The sequence below is a fragment of the Thunnus thynnus genome, chromosome 16, assembly GCF_963924715.1.
Source record: "Thunnus thynnus chromosome 16, fThuThy2.1, whole genome shotgun sequence".
Lineage (NCBI taxonomy): Eukaryota > Metazoa > Chordata > Actinopteri > Scombriformes > Scombridae > Thunnus > Thunnus thynnus.
In genome coordinates, this window is record NC_089532.1 from 13,431,158 (window position 1) to 13,449,545 (window position 18,388).

Genomic DNA, 18,388 nt, shown 5'->3' on the forward strand with positions numbered 1-18,388 from the left:
TGCATTAATACAGAAACTTTAATAGTAGCATATATCTTTACAAAAGGAGCATTGTGTATGTGGTTTACAACATGTCTAAATATTTCTACATCAACCATATATTAAAAATAAGAGATTTTAAAAGTCCTTCTTTGAGCATGAATTACACTCATTACAACAGAGATTAGATTATCATGTGTCTAAAGTTCTCATTACATGACACAGTTGTTACAGTAAGTCAGTATTGTAATTTGCAGTGTATGAACATTTGAGTGGTGTTTTTACGAGACACTAGTATCTTTAAACCAAAAGTATATTGATATAATCTTCTTAATCCCAGAAGAGATCAAGACTTCTCTATCACTATTTCTCTCTCTCTGTCTAAAAATATGAGTCAGTCAGTTTGTCAGGTGAAGAAAAACCAGTTAAATTAAAGCTGCAAGCGGCGTTGGTCGGGACCTCGAACTCTGGTCCGTCGGGATCAGATCATTTTGCTTTTTAAAAATGAGGGATATTTCTTACAAGTGTGGTGTGCTTTTAGTTTGAAAGTTTGATTGACAGGATGAGAATTTTCTGCAGGGTGAGACATGTCTGTCTTGCTCAAACCTGTGTCATCAAAATTATGCAAGTTTTGGACCCATTCACTTGAATTTCAATTAGTAAATTGAAAACTCTTGATGAGTTTGTGTGTAAAACAAATTAGTTTCATAATTTTCATCAAGTTTATTTTTAGAAAAGGAAAGACTTTTAACCCACATGACCTGGTCAAAGTTTGATTGACATGTGTACTGTCAGGTGTGTAGAGACAATAAGTAACTGCAGCTGGACACAGAAAAATACTCATATATTTGAATGGAGAGTGTGAGCGAACCCACACCTTTTTGAACATTTACTGCTTCCACATAGTTTTAGATACAAACTTCATTTGAACTTTAAATGAGTCACAAGACTTTGACCTACAAAGCTTGAATTTACATGTTTTTTTCTATCTTTTATTGTTTTTGAGATTTTAGAGTGTGAGTTTTAAAGTCTTTTCTTGCTCCTCCTGTGATTTTATAATGAGTGTGTATTGTGGAATGTTCCACAGCACTGAGGGAGTGACATCACCAGGAGCAGTTGGAGAGGAGGATTTTAGAGTACGCTTTTTGTCAAATCTCCTCATAAATCCCATGGCCAAAGCTTACATTAAAAATCATATTTTTTGGTAGGACATTTTGTTGCGAATCCATTGATACAGGTTTGAAAGTGGTCAGACTTACAGTTTAGACATCAGAAGCCTCTGTTTCACACAAAGTTCATGCCCATAGATTGCCTTCCTATTGGTTTACATTGTAAGATGTGATGTGGTACTGCAAATTTCAGGGCTTATTAAATCCAAACCGTTCAAGTTATTACAAAGTTTTTAACAACTTTTTTTCAGCATAGTGTCATAAGTCACCTAAAGTTTGAAGCCGATACCATTAACGCCCTCGGAGGAGATAGCGTTTGTTCGGGGGCCAAAATTGGGGCAAAGACTTATTTTGAAAGGCTAATTGCGGATTTCCTGTTGGATTTAGGTCAGGGGCGACAGTGTATGATTTGTAGGTCTTGATGAGATGAATAATCGGGTTTTAGTTTGATCTCTCTACGACATTCCTACGGGCCGTGGAGGCCATTTTAGTTACATAGATGGCACTAGAGAGCACATTTTGGCACTTTGGGGATAATTTTTACATTTTATCAAATTTTTTACCAGACCTGATGTGCGTGCCTAATTTGGTGAGTTTTTAAGCATGTTTAGGGGGTCAAATTTAGGTGTGATGTCCCGTAATAATAAAGAAAGAAACACATGAAAAATTAAAGCTGCAAGCAGCGTTGAACAGGCCCTCGCGCCTCTGCGCACATCGAGCCGCGGCACAATCAAAGGGCTTCTGTGACAGGCATGTAGATGTCTTCAGGCCTGGGCTGTTTTCAGACAGTTCAAGAAGGAGATAAACATCACTTCCTTTGTCCACTATTTTGCCCGCTGTTGGGGCTGCTTTACTGAAATTTTTTAGGGGGCGCTATTCAGCCAGTTTGCATCACTGATGGAATATTGTCATGTACACGTGCTCAGGCTGGGAGTCTTATCAAACATGTAAAGTTTGGTGCAGACTGGAGCATTTACAATAAAGTTCTAGCAACTTCCTGTCATGGCGAAACATTAAATCTCAACAGTGTGAGGATGAGAATTTTCTGCAGGGTGAGACATGGCTGCCTTGCTCACACCTGTGTCATCAAAATCATGCAAGTTTTGCACCCATTCACTTGAATTTCAATTAGCAAATTGAAAACCTTTGATGAGTTTGTGTGTAAAACAAATTAATTTCTTAATTTTCATCAAGTCTATTTTTATGAAAGTAAAGACTTTTCACTAGGGATGCACAACATTGGATTTTTGCCAATATCCGATATGCTGATATTTCCAACTCATTGTGGCCGATTGCCGATGCCGATACCGATACCGATATATGCACATATTTTTACCAGCTGGCTGAGAAGGCTATTATGCATGCAAGCATAGATTATACTATGATCAAGAAAGATAATATATGAAGGAAGAACTTAGGAAGACTGGAGTTCAGTAGCTCAGTATTAAAACTTTAATGAACCTGCCAAGTGAGTGGAGCAGTAGAGTTTTCTTTGAGTTTATTAGACAGACAGGATAAATGTGTAGGATTTAATCTCTGGTCCACACTCCGGAGCAGAAGGTGGCGGTAATGCACATAATACGCTGGTTGCCAACCGCCGGCATAAACCAAAAAAATGAAGTTTTTTTTCCCCCAAACATAGTGGTACATCCTGGCAGCCGAACTGTTCCCTATCTGTACAGCTGAACACAGCAGCTTGTCTGCGGACTGTTTCACGCCGACGGTCCCGGTGTTTCCTCCGCAGGCTCCACTTTTCTCAGCTGCCCGACAGACCCGCTGCTTCTTCCCACTTTAACCTGAATAACTAACCGGGGCTCGGTGCTCTGGTTGGATCCACCTGGAGAGCCAGGGCTAACCTTAGCTGGGAGGCTAGCGGAGCGTTTGCCGCAGCATGACCGGAAAGAAGCATGACCAGTTAGCTTCCGCTAGCCTCTCAGCTAGACCCAGCTCTCTGTTTGGATCCAACCAGACCACCGATCCCCGGTTTGTTATTCAGGTTAAAGTGGGAAGAAGCAGCGGGTCTGTCAGCCAGCTGAGTGAAGTGAAACCTGCGGAAGAAACACCGGGACCATTAGAGTGAAACAGTCCGTAGAGGAGCTGCTGTGTTCAGCTGCACAGATAGGAAATCCCTCGGCTGACAGGATGTACCACTCTGGAAAAATATTTTACTCTCCTCTTTTTGGTTTATAACAGCGGTTGGCAACCAGCATATATTTGCATTACTGCCACCCTCCGCTTCGGGCTGTGAACCAATGATTAAATCCTACACATTATTCCTGTCTGTCTAATATACTACAAAACAAAACTGTTGCTCCGCCCTCTTGGCAGGTCCATTAAAATTTTAATGCTGTGCTCCAGAACTCCAGTCTCCTTGAGTTCTTCCCTCATATAGGCTATAGTCTTTCTTGATCATTAGTACAATGTGGTGCAGTCCAAGGGCTTCAATCACAGGCATGTAGATGTTTTCAGACCTGGGCTGACAGGTCTTACTTTACCCATCCCCCCCTCCCATTCTTTCTCTCTCCCTCTCAGTTGGAGAGGAGAATGTCACTCTTCTTGTGAAATATCCTCATAAATCCCATGACTTTGGCCAAATCCTACATTAAAAATCACATTTTTTTGAAGGAAATTTCGTTGCGAATCCATTGATACAGGTTTCAAAGTGGTCAGACTTATAGTTTAGACATCAGAACCATTTGTTTGACACAAAGTCCATGCCTAGAGATTGCCTCCCCATTGGTTTACATTGTAAGGTGTGATGTGGCACTACAACTTTCAGGGCTTATTATATCTAAACCGTTCAAGTTATTACAAAGTTTTTAATAACTTTTGTTCAGCATAGTGTCATAAGTCATGTATTCAAGTGTGAAGCCGATACCATTAATGCCCTAGGAGGAGATAGCATTTCTTGGGGATCCAAAATTGGCACAAAGTCATACTTTGATGGGCATATTGCGGACTTCCTGGTGGATTTAGGCCAGGGGTGTAGCATATGATTTGTAGGTCTTGATGAGACGAATAATTGAGTTTTGGTTCGATCTCTCTATGACATTCCTACGGGCCATGGCAGCCATATTAGATAAATAGGTGGCGCTCTCGAGCACATTTTGGCACTTTGGGGTTTACGTTTTATCAAATTTTTCACCAGACCTGATGTGCGTGCCAAATTTGGTGAGTTTTTGAGTATGTTTAGGGGGTCAAATTTAGGGTTGAAGTGGCGGATTAATAAAGAAAGAATAATAAGAAAGAAACAAACACGAAATACAATAGGGTCTTCGCCCTTTGGGTTCAGGCCCTAAATAATAAGATAGAAATAAACACATAAAATACAATAGGGCAAAGTCAGCAATAGGCTTGCTGACTTTGAAATTACGTTTGGAAAAAAAACCCAACATTAATCCACTTTGCCTTTGTTGCTCGCCGTCTTAAGAACAGGAATAAAACTGTGAGCAAAACACAAACATCAATTAGTGGACTCAGCTGTAATATTTGTGTAAATGCAGCGTGATGCACAGTACTGTATGTTTGCTGTGTTTTTCTTCCAGTGTGTGTGATCACTGAATGCTCGGAATAAAAAGCATACATTGTGTCTTTGGCTGCAGGTTAATGCTTGATTAAAATTATTGTTCCCAATTAGGAGAAGGATTAGTCGCCATGGAGACAGCTGCCCTCACATTCAAGAGTAACAAGAAACTAATTTACTGAACAGTGACAAATCAAGAGTTGAAGCTTGATATATAACAACATTTCATCACTTCCCCACTCACATTTAACACAAAGTTAAACAGAGATTTGGACAATATTGGATTACTACCAGTACCAGTCAAAAGTTTGGACACACTTTCTCATTCATGTGAATGGGAAGGTGTGTCCAAACCTTTGACTGGTATTGTACATTTACCATTTTATACCAGCTTCTGACAGCATTCATGCTGAGTGATGAAGAAAAGCATTTCTCAATCTGTACTTCCTTTAAGAATTTTCCTTTAATAAACAACTACAAAAATAATTAGGTGCAATAAGCAAAGTAGGCTACGTCATCTTGCGATTCAATTTGTGCTTCTAATTCTATTTTGTTAACATCTGATGATATATCTTAACATAAATGAACAAACCATGACAATACAATTAGATTTCATTATAATCCCTGGTAGATATTACTGTCGGTATTTGACAAAAACACCATTCATTTCAAAGGGGCTGACTTAGTTTAACACAAAGTCTAATCATAAGGTCATTCTATCATTTTTATGAGATTTTCAGTGTGCAGCAAAGGAAGCTCAGTCAGTGTCATATTCTCTGTTTCCTGCCAGTAAAATTGTTAAAAAAAACAAAAAAAAACAACATCTGATCAGTGTCCACACTATGTTTCATCCAGAAATTAGTCCTTAAATGAGCTCTCACGTCCTGGGCCTCAGGGCTGCCTGACATGAAAATAATCCCAGTGCTTTCTAAATGTTTTAACATTCACCATCTCTGTTCAGTCACTTAATTAAACAGCACTGCCCTAAATTACTTGGCAGCAATCTGGTGAATGTTTAAAATGGCCTGGATTGACCTGACTCTTAAACCCCATTTAATCTCTATTTTCATCTCTGCATTACAAGTGAGGGTGTTGTCTGAGGAGAAACACGGAAACAAACTTAAGCTGAAAAAAAAGAAGTTCCTTTGATTCTTGGTTGACAGAGCAGATCTGTTGTTTCTGTTTTTAACTAAAGAGCTGTTACACACAAAAGCTTCCTCTCAAACTTTCTGTTGTAGAATCCAAAATCACTTGGTGCCGACAACTGCAGCCAAGTCACAGTTTTTCCTTCTGATGAAGAAATATAGTACTCTATATGTCATTGTCTAGTATCACGACTTCCACACCCTCGGGAGCCAAAACTGATCCAAAAGCCGAGCGAGAGAGAGACAGAGAAAGAGAGAGAGAGACATAGAGAGGGAGTATATGTTTCTGTCTACAAAGCATGGCTTTACTTGGGGGTCCAGAGATCCAGAAAAAGCAGGACGTGTGCGTGTGTGTGTTTGTCTCCGTAAGCATATGTTCATCAGAAAGTGCAGGCGTAGACAATGCCCACCACAACAATGTTTCCAATAGTGGCGATGATGGCGATCCAGAGCCAGATGGCATCACTGGACATGGACTGCGACTCATCCTGCTGGCCGTGTACCGATGCAGCCGAGGCAGCAGCGTGGACACTGGCCGAGGAGTTGAAGAGCGAGTGCTCGCCGCTGTAGTCGTCATTGGGCGAGGAGTCCATGAAAGCTCCCGTCATAACTGGGATCTAGAGAGGAGAAAAAATATATATATTTCAAGAGAGAAAATATATTTCACATCGTGATTGAATCAGGTTTTGCTTTTCCTATCACTGGCTTCTGTACTAGCTTAAACATGCATTACATAATATATGGCATGTAACATGTTAGCAAACAGTTTCTTATAACAGACAAGGAGAAGTAGCTCATTCATTTGAAGTTATGTTTCTGGCCACCTGTAAGTGTAACACAAGTCCAATATTCACTCTTCCTTTTTGTTTCCCACCAACTCCTGAGAGAAATATGTGGCTCTTTAGCAGCAAGATGCTCCACTATGTTCAACAGCTAGTCACTAACTTTGTTGGTCTGTTAGGTGACATGACAGTTGCGTGCTATGGCTGAAAATGACACTGATGAGAGTAGTGAGCTGAAGTTGCTGGCAGTAAATCCAAAACAATGAGCTGAAAGATGATAGCCTGTACAGTTCCATAAAGCTGAGGAGAAATGAAGAGTAGGGCGATAATTCTTTGTTGGTTCATCACTTTGAGCAACACCTTTCACATGTAGTCCATTGTAGTTGATGTTAATGTAAAAATATTAATTACAGAAGCTTTAAAATGTGTCTTGGGGAATTTTCTTGTAAACAAACAGCAATTTACATTTAGTGTTAATCACCAAAATGTGTTGTGTATCTCTGAGGTTTAACAAACATGTTGAATGCATTTCCGTCCTCATAAAATATTTGCAAAGATGATTTTTTAAAACTATTATAAATACTGCATTGTTTATGTCTAAGTATAGCAGCTAGCAATCTCTTTTATCTTTGGTTTTGCAAGCACATTGCTATGCTTCTTTACATGTTACTGTACGGTAAAATGGTAGCAGGAATGTGTATTGTGTTCCCCACAAGCGTGCACCATTGTGTCCTACAATACAAACAAAAAAGCAGGGAACCACTCATAAAGCCATTGCTCCATATTGCCTCTAGTGGTCAAAAACTCCACACAGTACCTTCAGGTATTGCTTTTCATTTGGGAAGTAGAGTGTGACTGTTTTTGACAGCATTGGTTTGCTAAAAAAGCAACAATTTACATTCCTGGTGCATTGAGTGAAACCACCAAGCACAATCTTGCCTTTCCTGACAATCACAACATACCATATTTGTTGCTTTTGGTCATACATTTGCAAGTCTGAGTGCTATATTAAAAGAAATGAGAGGTAATGGCATCACGATATCATTAGTAAATTGTTACAAGGTTTCCCACACAGGCATGCTGGGTCCCACTCTGTCTCACACATTGTTGAGTGTGTATGTGTGTGTGTGTGTGTGTGTGTGTGTATCTTTGCATGTGTGTGTATTTAGGAAGTAGTGCTTGATTAACATGGAATTAATATTTCAGATGTAGCAAGTGAAAATGATTTATTGCTTTGGACAATCAGAGCCCTGTAAAGGTTTGCCATTAGAGCAGAGGCAACTCAATGCTCTTGTGTGTTTGTGTGTGTGTGTGTCTCCATAGCAGGGTGTATGATTGAGAAATGCACGAGAGACCCGTACCATACTCAGACTGGAAAACAGACTCTGCTGAAGATGTTGAAAAACAATGCTAAAAATACCTTGGAGGGATGTTGAGCATTCACATACACAGAAATTCTCTCTTGCTTGCTCATTTGCTCACCTTCGCTCTCTCTCACACTCCCACTCGCTCGCCCTCTCTCTCATGTACACACAGGCTAATGCACAAAGACATTAACACACACACACACACACACATGTACACACACACACACACATATTTAAGGTCTTCCCTCGCACAGGGGGGAAACACTGTTTAGAAAGCATTCTGCTGCTCTCCGTTCATTGGCCCCTGGTGGTGAATAATGACATGACACATCCTGTGAAGCGCCTGCTGTTCACATGAGCATGATGGAGGCAGACAGGCATGTATGAAGTCCAGCAACCTGGGTCTCCCAGCCCCCCACTCACTGTCACTATAACTGCTGATTCCTTCTACTACAGCATCACTATATGTACCTTTCATCCTTTATAATATTTATTCCTCTATCAGGAGCAGATCCCAGCTCATAAAACATACCTGTAAGCTGGAGTGTAAACATACATCTCACTGATATACTATGTTATTTAAACATCATCACCCTGTCAAGAAGAATCATTTAAATCCTGAGGCAAATGTATGTGGAGTAACCTTAAAAAGGGAGTCAACCATGCAAAAGTAAAAAATAAAATAAATGTTGCTTTCGATTGTCAACAGCACTATGTCTACAAATGTGTCCCTAAATATATTTAGTATAGTCTGTGATTGATGTGAGATTGAAGATGAAGTCCATTCCATGTTTTATTGCTTTTTATACAATTATTTAAGGGCTGCATTTTTCAGTAAAATTTTTCTTCATTTCTTCAGGACAGGAAAAGTTCTTTGTTGCCCTGCATTGTAATGTTATATGTAAGATGTTACGTTCTTGTCTGACAGATATTTCACCACTGCAGTGGTATTTTTGGTGTCCTAGAAGTCCATGTGGGCCTGTATGTGAATGAGACAATACATAATTTAACTAACATGAGGGGAAAAAAGCTAAATAACAGGAACAAAATATTCATATTTAATATTACCTTCAGTTCTAAACTCCTGTAGAAAAAAGTCATAGAGCAAAGTCTTCAGATGTTGACAGTAATACCATTTTGTCTCTTTGTTGATCTTAATGTGGAACTTGGGTGCAAAAATCAGTTTTGTTATTTGAATCTCAGCAGTATTTTTTTGCTCTAACTTTGACTTTGCAGGAGCTCCTCTGACCACTTTCATCAACATGCTGATTTGATTTTGTCTTTTTTCTTTAAAAAAAAAACAAAAAACAAACACAATGTTGAAAACCTCATACAGCATTCAAAACCGCATCTCGCTTAATCTAACGTCGGATGATAACGGAAGCTCTCAACCCTGTCTGCATTCTTTATATTTATGTTTTATTTATAAGAAACTCATTGTCCACAGGAGTGAGCTGTTTGCATAAATGGGGAAGTGTACCGAATAAAATGAAGCAGATACTGGGAGTGTGTGCAAAAATATTCCAGTAGTAGGCCTGAATCTAAATATTTGATTGCCCAGGTTTACTATTTTTGGCAGAGATGCTGTGCCTACATGTTCATAGGTGTTTCGATTACACGTCAGCGTATCATCATTTTTCATGGGACTGTTTCTCTATCTATTCTCCAAGACCACAATTCCCATGTGAATCATGCACATGAGATTAGAGCAGTAAGCGGTTAAGCACTAATGGAAGAGGGAAATAGAGACCTCGAGAAGGAGCATCCCAAAGCATCTGAGCACTTAAGTGGGCAATGAGGGTCATCCCCTAAGCATTGCTGCCAGGAAACCCATGCTTGTTGACATATATGGATGAACAACTTCACTAATAACGTCATACTGCTGACCAAAGTTTCCTGGAAACGTACACATTCACCTCTCCAGCACAGTGGTAAACTACCAGCTAAATGGCTTCAACAAGCATATCCAGACAGAAAGTGCGATACTAAATTTCAGGAAGTGTGTTAGAATCAGAAGAACACATCTTAAACGCTAAATTCTTAAAGAAGAAATGTGAAAGTGGTCTCATTTCCCATCTAGTCTTATGAAATTGTTTAGATTAGGTAAACTGGTTCACACTCAGGGTAAGAAATAGTTTTTTGAGGTTTACATTTACTTTCTCTATAATTTTGTAATAGAGGAGGAGTAACAAACACAGGACCCTTGCTTCTCAGTGTGCAGGGTCCTGAAGGTATCAACAGAAAAGTTTTTTGCTTGTTACTTGTCTGTATTGCAAAACAAGATATAGCAAATTTGAAATTCAAGAGATTTTAATTCTGCATGCTAACCAATTTAACTTAAAAAGGGAAATTCCGGTTTATTTCAACCTATTTGGCCATTGTGGCTCTGATGCTAACTTTGCTCTTGCCAGCTCAGTTACAGATTCAAAACAATGTGTATTGGGGGAAGCTGCTGAGCTTCCTACAGCTTTCTAAATGAGCGTGATTTTTAAATGAATTGTTTCCAATGTTTCTCTATGAGTCAGAGCAAAAGTAAACACAGAAACTAGCCACCTGTAGAAGCCATTATGGTTAACCACATAGGGATCTACATCTGGGGCAACTTGCCGGCTAACCTAACCACCCTGCAGAGTGGGACCTGCCAGACTCTGAAAATCCAGAAGTATCCATAGATGTGAGTGATCCCAGCGACGCAACTAACGTTTGCAGCGCTTATCAACGTTGTCATCCGAATGGTTAGCTCTCCATACAGTAAGAAAAAAACCCATTTACATCACATAACATTATGCGAGGTATTACAATATGCAAGTCTCTAGTTATCAACAGCCTCACACGTAAACAAGTTTCCCCGGATATACTTTAGATCCCTATGCAGTTTGCCATAATGGCTGCTACAAGATTCATGTAAAAATCATGCTCATTTGGAAACCTGTAGGAGGCTCGGTCAGCTTGCCCAGAAAAACGTTTTTTGTGCGAATCCTTCTTTCCCAGAATCTTAACGGATCTGGTGAGAGCAAAGTTAGCATGACCCATAGAGCCACAATGGCCACATATATGGAAAATACATCAGGTTGAAATAAACTGGAATTTCCCTTTAATCTTTGCCTTGCTTTTTTGTGAACTAAACCTTTAAAAGTATCAATTGATGGTTACATATTCAATTTCTGAAGTGGATTTGATATTTTAAACGATGAGCAAAATGAATGTGATTAAAGCTAAACAACTGTTTCACTCTGCTGTGTGATATTATCCGGAAAATAACTTCCTTCCAATAAACAAAACAAGAGGAATCTCCTGACTTTGCATATTCCACGCCTGCTTGGTTCTGAGTGATGGCGAGACCTGTGCAGCACTCCTCTCAGAAAAACCCTGATCGATGGTAGATGATACAGCGTAGTTCCCTTCACTGTACGTTTCCACCTGCGCTGCTCCCACAGCTTTGATTTATTCGTCCCAGCTGTTCCTAGAGCTGTGCCATCCTACACGGATGATCACAGTAATTGCGAAATAGAATGGACTGTAATTACCTCCTGTGGGATGTAGCCACCACCAATAAGCGCTCAGTGAAATGGCTTTGGAGCAAACAAGCAAAACCCAAATGAATGTTATTGGATAGAGAGGGAAACCAAAACATACCGAACCACAAAAGGCTCTCAAGCATGAGCATTTGAACAGAATCAGACAGAACAAGTCGTTTTTCTGCACTCAGCGATAATATGAGGTCACTCTCAAAACAAAGTCGATACTTGTGTCCTTGTGGAGAACAAACTTTGTGGTCTATTGATGAGAACAAACAGGCACAGAGACAGACCCCTGTGGTGTAAACAATGGACTTTGTGCTTGGCATCTCACACACTGTCAATGAAAACACACAGCTGTTGATTTTCTCAACTGTCACAAACTTCTCTGCTCTGTTAACTGCAAGACTGCCCGGACGGTTACCATTCTCACAATGCATCTTGGGGCTTCAAGTTTGTCAGTTTGCAAGTTTTCCATCTGTCCTCACAGTCTTTTGTTTATAAATCATACTAACGAGTCTTTGCAGCATTGCACAACAGTAATAATAACTGTCAGTTTGGCTGTTTTGGCTTCTTTGTCAGTGCTTTCCAAATGAGCTGTCTAGTGAGCTCGATGGTATCATGGACTGGGAAGGGAACTATAGCTCATGCATGCTAAAAAAAACAAACATTTTTGAGCACCCTTTGATTTTTTTTTTTTTTTTTCTGAACTACAACAGAATTTCAAAGATTTTTTTAATTGTCAAGTCAAATCAATTTTATTTGTATAGCCCAATATCACAAATCACAAATTTGCCTCAGGGGGCTTTGACATCTGCACAGCAATACAACATCCTCTGTCCTTAGACCCTCAATTCAAATAAGGAAAAACTCCCTAAAAATCCCTTTAACAGGGGAATAAAATGGAAGAAACCTCAGGAAGAGCAACAGAGGAGGGATCCCTCTCCCAGGACGGACAGATGTGATGCTGTTTTCTATTTATCTATTGCACTAAAAAGGGATTATTTAAGGCAAATGATTCCCAATAGAAGCAAAATATTGTATTACTCACATCTTTATTGGTGTGATCACGATTACAATCCTTATCATGGTAACACTGAAGGGCCTCTGTTGTGTTATACCTTGCTTTTTTTTTGCTTTCATTATTGCCCTGCACACCCACACGAGTGTTTTCAGTTGGCTAATTATCAATCAATCACACTTTATTTGTATAGTACCTTTAATACAGGTTAGTGCCATTAGCGCTTTACAGATGACTGACAAGCTGATAACAAGGCAGTACAAATGTGAACAGTAAAACAATTAGAGACTAATGCACATGGGAAATTAAGATGATGAAAATGTAATAAAACCAATAAAATAGATTAATTTTTTACTTTTCTATTTCTCAGGTTGATGTTTGTGTGGATCCAGGGCATTACATAATGTCACCAAAATCTGTGCACCAATAAATGATAAAGAAGTCATTGGTCTGAGCCTAATAGAAGTAACATAACTAAGGAGAAAGTGAAGTGGTTGTCAGTCAAACACAGTCTGTCCTGTACTTGCCCACACAGTCTTGAGAAGAGAACTAATCAGGCAATATAAGTGAAAATACCTGTGTAGGTGTGCGATAGGTGTTGAGGCTTAGTATTTTGATGACATTACGTGACAACTGGGTGACAAACACAGTACATTTGCACAACAGTCACACTCATCTGGGATTTTAAAAGATGCCTGTATCATGGCACACATCACCCTTAAAAACTCATCTTCAACCAAACAGAGCTTTTGTCTGTCAGCTGAAAGCAGTGAACAGCGGCTCATCTAGCAGCGTCTATTAAAACGCACACACACACACAGATGTGACTTGTTTCTTTAATGAGTTCATGCCTCAATTCTCAATCACCACCCTGCCTGCCACAGGTGTGTATCGCCATATAGATTAAAACATCAAATCAAGCTTGCGTGTGCATGCATCGAAAATACTGCATTTACTGCATGACAATCACAACAAGTTCAATGGGTAAAAAACTTACAACAGCTAAGCCATGGAAATCTCAATGATATAACAATAATAATAATAATATCTAAATAATATCTAAAAAAGAAATCTATGTGCCTGAGTGTTTACCTGGCACTTGGCTCAAGTGTGTAGAGAAAATATCTTATACCTGTTAACCCCAAAATGGTGCAGTATCACAAAATATGTTATATTTAATTAATGTGTAGACTTGGTTTTTTTTTTTGCTTTTTGAAAAATTGATGCATACCACACTCGGCTGGTGTCTACCTTACTACTTGGTGTGCATACACCTGGGTTATGTTCAAAATCACTCCTGCATCAACTCATTTACTACTCTCTAAAATGGAGACTTAGTAGTTTACTGTGTAGTGAGCAATAAATGGAGATTTTGGCCATTATGAATCATTGTTATTTTACATTAAAACTGACTAGTTATTTTACACATTGCACTGTGGGTTTGTTAGCAAAGTAGTATTCATGATTTTTTCATTTTTGGGGGCACTATATAAAGTGTACATCTCACACTCAGCATTCAGACACTCAAATAAAATGGCAAACAGTAAATATAGTGCACTATAGGGAGTGATTGCACATTGTAAAAAAGTGTCACAGAAGGGTTAGACAAACTTACAAAACCAAACATTATTCTTAAGCTACTTCTCCCGATTAACAAAGTTGCAAATTCAGCTACTTTTGGTTGAAAAAAAAAAAAGTAAAAAACACTTTCTTCTTACTACATCTTCTCCTGAAACATCAAACCTCTTTTTGTAACGTTACAACTTTTGGGTTTAATTATCATGTAATTTTGATTCCCCTGCTTAGTTTTACCTTTTTAGTGAAGGAAAATTCCACACCTTCTATCTTACATAAGTTTTAATTGTACATAACCCTAAATTTCCCACAGGGGAATAACAAATAATGTCACTTTTTTGACAGGGTGTGTTATCTAAAACATACTGCACATGTAGTACAGGACACCATAGATCAGGGAAATAAATAAAATGGGATCATTGTATTGAAAAAAGTCAGAGGAGTAATCTCTGCTGTGTGAAAGTATCAGAAAGCAGAGTAGCCTTCTGCACAACAGCAGCCACTTGTGAAAACAATAGATTTGCTCTGTGCCATACTATAATGTAGCATATTGGCCTGTAGTCTTGCCATAAATCTGGAGGGAGATTTACGGAGGTTTTAAGGAAGCTTGTTCACCCGCACAGAAGTGGTGAGACCTCTAGTTTCAAGCCTGGTTCCTGCTTTTCAGATTTACAGCTCTGCTTTCATTGATTTCCCCTGTCTCAGCAGCCCAGCAGCATTTTTTAATAAATCTTACAACTCAATAGAACAAGTGTAGTCCAAGTGATCCTCACTTGACACCTTGGTTCAATCTGTCAGCTCAATGGAAATTCTGCAGCACAGGAGAAAGTTTATTACTTTTTTTGATACTGTGAATGATAAATGTATCGCCTTCATGTTTTTTTCCTTAATGCTGTATTTGACTTTGTTGTACATAAATAAGGCATGACCTGCACTCATAGCAGTACGAACACTACAAGTAAAAGAGTAAAGACTTATCTTGATGAGAGAGGAAATAAGGAATGTTCACAAATATATATATATGCTGCTAATTTGCAGTTGCATGATGCCTTGAATTACTGTGTGAAACTAAATAAATCAGTTATGAAACATTAAAATCCACCAGAAACAAAAAGGGATTTGTTATTCCTGCCAGATGAAAACTGAGATGCAGTGCCAGATGATCACACGTACAAGAATTTGAAACGATGAGAAAGAGAGAAAGAGAGACAACAGGACAGAGGCTGTGTGCATGTGAGTGTGTCTGACATCCAGGAAGCTCTCAATATTAAATTCTCCCAACAGTGTCTGACTCCTGACATGTGTAGCTGTATGTCTGAGTCTGCAGTGCATTGGTCTGTGACTCCCTATGCTGGAAAGACTCAGTCCACACAGGAATAAAGACAGAAATCCTAACATGACAACTGCCAGTGGCGCCTAAAACAAAGCACAGAGGAGGATAAGAAGTAACTGGAACGTTAAAAGACTTCTGATGTGAAGTCAGGATTTACTTCTTTAATCTTCCAGATACTGCACTGACTGAACTTGCCTTTGCTCCCCTAAACAAGGAACTAAAAATCTCAGCAATATTAAATCTTTTCCACAAGAATACAGTCTTACTATTTAGATGATTATTGTGGCAAATACATCCCTAGGCTTTAAGATTACGCTGCAGAAATTCTATTCATGGTTTATTTATTATTATTGACACAGCACACTTATACTCTTAAAATCAATTATTTAGTTTTTTCAGTGTGCTATCCAAAAAGTCTTAAAAAACCTGCGTCTTACATTTCTCAGCCTCATGTGTGTCTGTGTGATTGTATGATGACAGTTTTTTTGTGACAGTTTTTTATTTCAGTTCAGCAGGAGAAAAATGCAGGACAGTGAGTGACTACATTTAATGTTGGTGCTAAAAAACCTGAAATGTAAAGGACAGTAATTTATGCTGTTTATCATTTGGTTACCTACTTAATACATGCATATACATATCAAGAAGTGATATATAACACATTTTTTGGTGGCTTTATTAGTAAAAGAAACTTATATCAGAGGTTAATTAATCATAAAAATGCTCATCTAACATTACCAAAACCCAGCACTAAAATACATTTCTTTTTTATTTTGGCACTTCTGAACTTGATTAATCAATTATTCACATCATCATCATATTGAGATGGTTCTCAAAATTTACAGAAAACTGCTTTTTCCCCAATGCCAAAGGTCATTAATCATTCATTGGAGCAGATATTTTAAATATTCATAAACTGGATTATGTGCAGCATGTGTTTTATGGTACAGATTACACCAAAGAACACGTCATGCCTATAGCAACGGAGATTTCTCGCTGTAGAATATCGCACACCACGTCAAAATCTCCATGCAGAGCCTCCTCATGTATTTTACATTGTGAGCAATTTCAATTGAAACACACCCAGTGGAGTCACGTGCCACCTTGTTCATGTTTAGAGTCAGTGGCTGCTGCTGCTACATGCAGCTAAGATGGGCCCCAGTGGAGGGACTCTCAAATGGGCTCCTGCTTGTGCCAGTACACACACAAACAATTATGTAAGTAAACTGACTTTTTACATGGAAGAGATTTTTACTTGTCAGCAGGAGAGGCACAGGTGTAACGGATAACATTAACGATGGCTCAGCTCCATTTGGGATTCTACAAACAACACTAAGCTAGAGCTGGAAAACCTAAAGGGAATGCAGCCATCATAAAGTCATCTACACCTGTACTTTTCCTGCTATGACATGTCAAACGTCTGCTGTGGAAAAGGTTGATTTTAACGAGCCTGTGGACAACGTCACCTGCAGGTCATCAGGAGGATTCAGCTCACATGCGCTGATTGCCTGTTACACAATATAAGCTGCTAGCAGACAGTTGGTTTCTGTTCCTTCTCTAGTTTCCACCTTTTTGGCTCTGTGGTATATGGGTTGTTTGAAGTCATGTCTCACTATTTCTTGGAGGCCACATTGATATTTTCAATTTGCTTGTTTTGTCTGATTAACTGTCCAAAACCCTTCAGATATTCAATTCACTGTTATATATGACAAAGAACAGCAAATGGACTCATGAGAAAGTGTTTTTGCTTGAAAATCATTAAAACAATTATTTGATTATCAAAATAGTTGCTGATTAATTTTCTTTCAATCAGCTAATCATTTAATTGATCTGTTTCTTTTAATTAAGTAAAACTCTCCTGTTTTTAAGTTAAAACTCATGAATAGTCTTTGCCCATTTTTTTTAGTTAATTGATAAAATATTAAATATGGTATATAAAAGGAAGAAACCAGGAATTGCATCACAAGAACATAAAGTAGTCTTTGCTGTTTGTTGGTTCTTGTGCATGCACACAAGGATGCACATGCATGAGCACTGATGGTTTCATACTTCATTCCACTGATGAACAGGTGGCAACAGTGCACAAACAAAAATAGCAATACATGAATGCAGTGTGCTTTATCTTGCCAAAGTTGCTTCCTTAGCATTGCTAGCAAGGGGACTTAATTCTATTAGCACATATTGTCAAAATCTAAAAATAAAATTATAGTGTGTAATAAATCAAGTTAGTTAAGTTTATTTGTAGAGCACAATATCATACAGAAGCAATTCAAAGTGCTTTACAGAGTGATAAAAACAGTAAAACTGTCAAATTTGGGTAGGACATAGATACAGGCAGCTGGCAGACTAGTGTTATGTAATAAGATTGTGATTGAAGATACAGTATTTGGGGAGCTTTTCCTAAGGTGTGTGCATGTGTGTCTCTGTGTGTGTGTCAGAAAGCTGTCTTAGAGGGGAAAAAAATGGCCACATTTTTGGTGTATCTGTTGCTGGCGTCAGCCGCTCCTACGGCTCCATCCATGCCTGCTCATTCACTGTGCAATACAGAGAAATTTCAGGAGAAGAGATGGAAGCCCTTAATTGAATCTCCACTCATGTAAGACTTAGATCAGGGTGCGGTAGGGCGAGGGGGGGGGGGGTGTCCCTGCTTTGCACCCACTCTTAATATACAGAGCAAGCAGAAAGACCCCAATCCCCTTTGATCTCTGAAGTGCAAAGAGGAGGGCAATGAAATTGCCTTCACCAATATCTAAGAGATGACGAGTAGCTTTTCCTCAGGGCCACTCTATAGCTCTGTGATTCATGATGCCACTCTGTCCTGCTCATGTGTATACATTCTTTAGACCGCTGCCATTTGTAAATAATCATTAGCAGAGATAATGATCATGACAAATGGTGATGTCGTGCAAATCGCTCCTAGGTGCAGCCATTCTGGAGATGAAAAGCTCTCATTTAAGCTAAACCATCAACTAAATCTCT

The 18,388-nt window shown here is 38.9% G+C and overlaps 1 protein-coding gene across 1 annotated transcript in view; it reads right to left on the reverse strand.

The window, feature by feature from the left end:
• The window catches only part of LOC137200005 (uncharacterized protein C14orf132), a 32,464-nt gene continuing 14,076 nt past the window's right edge, over nt 1-18,388 (reverse strand). The window contains exon 2 of the mRNA XM_067614668.1: nt 1-6,433. Coding sequence (XP_067470769.1) covers nt 6,197-6,433 — 237 coding nt within the window. The 3' untranslated portion in view covers nt 1-6,196. The remainder of the gene's footprint in view (nt 6,434-18,388) is intronic.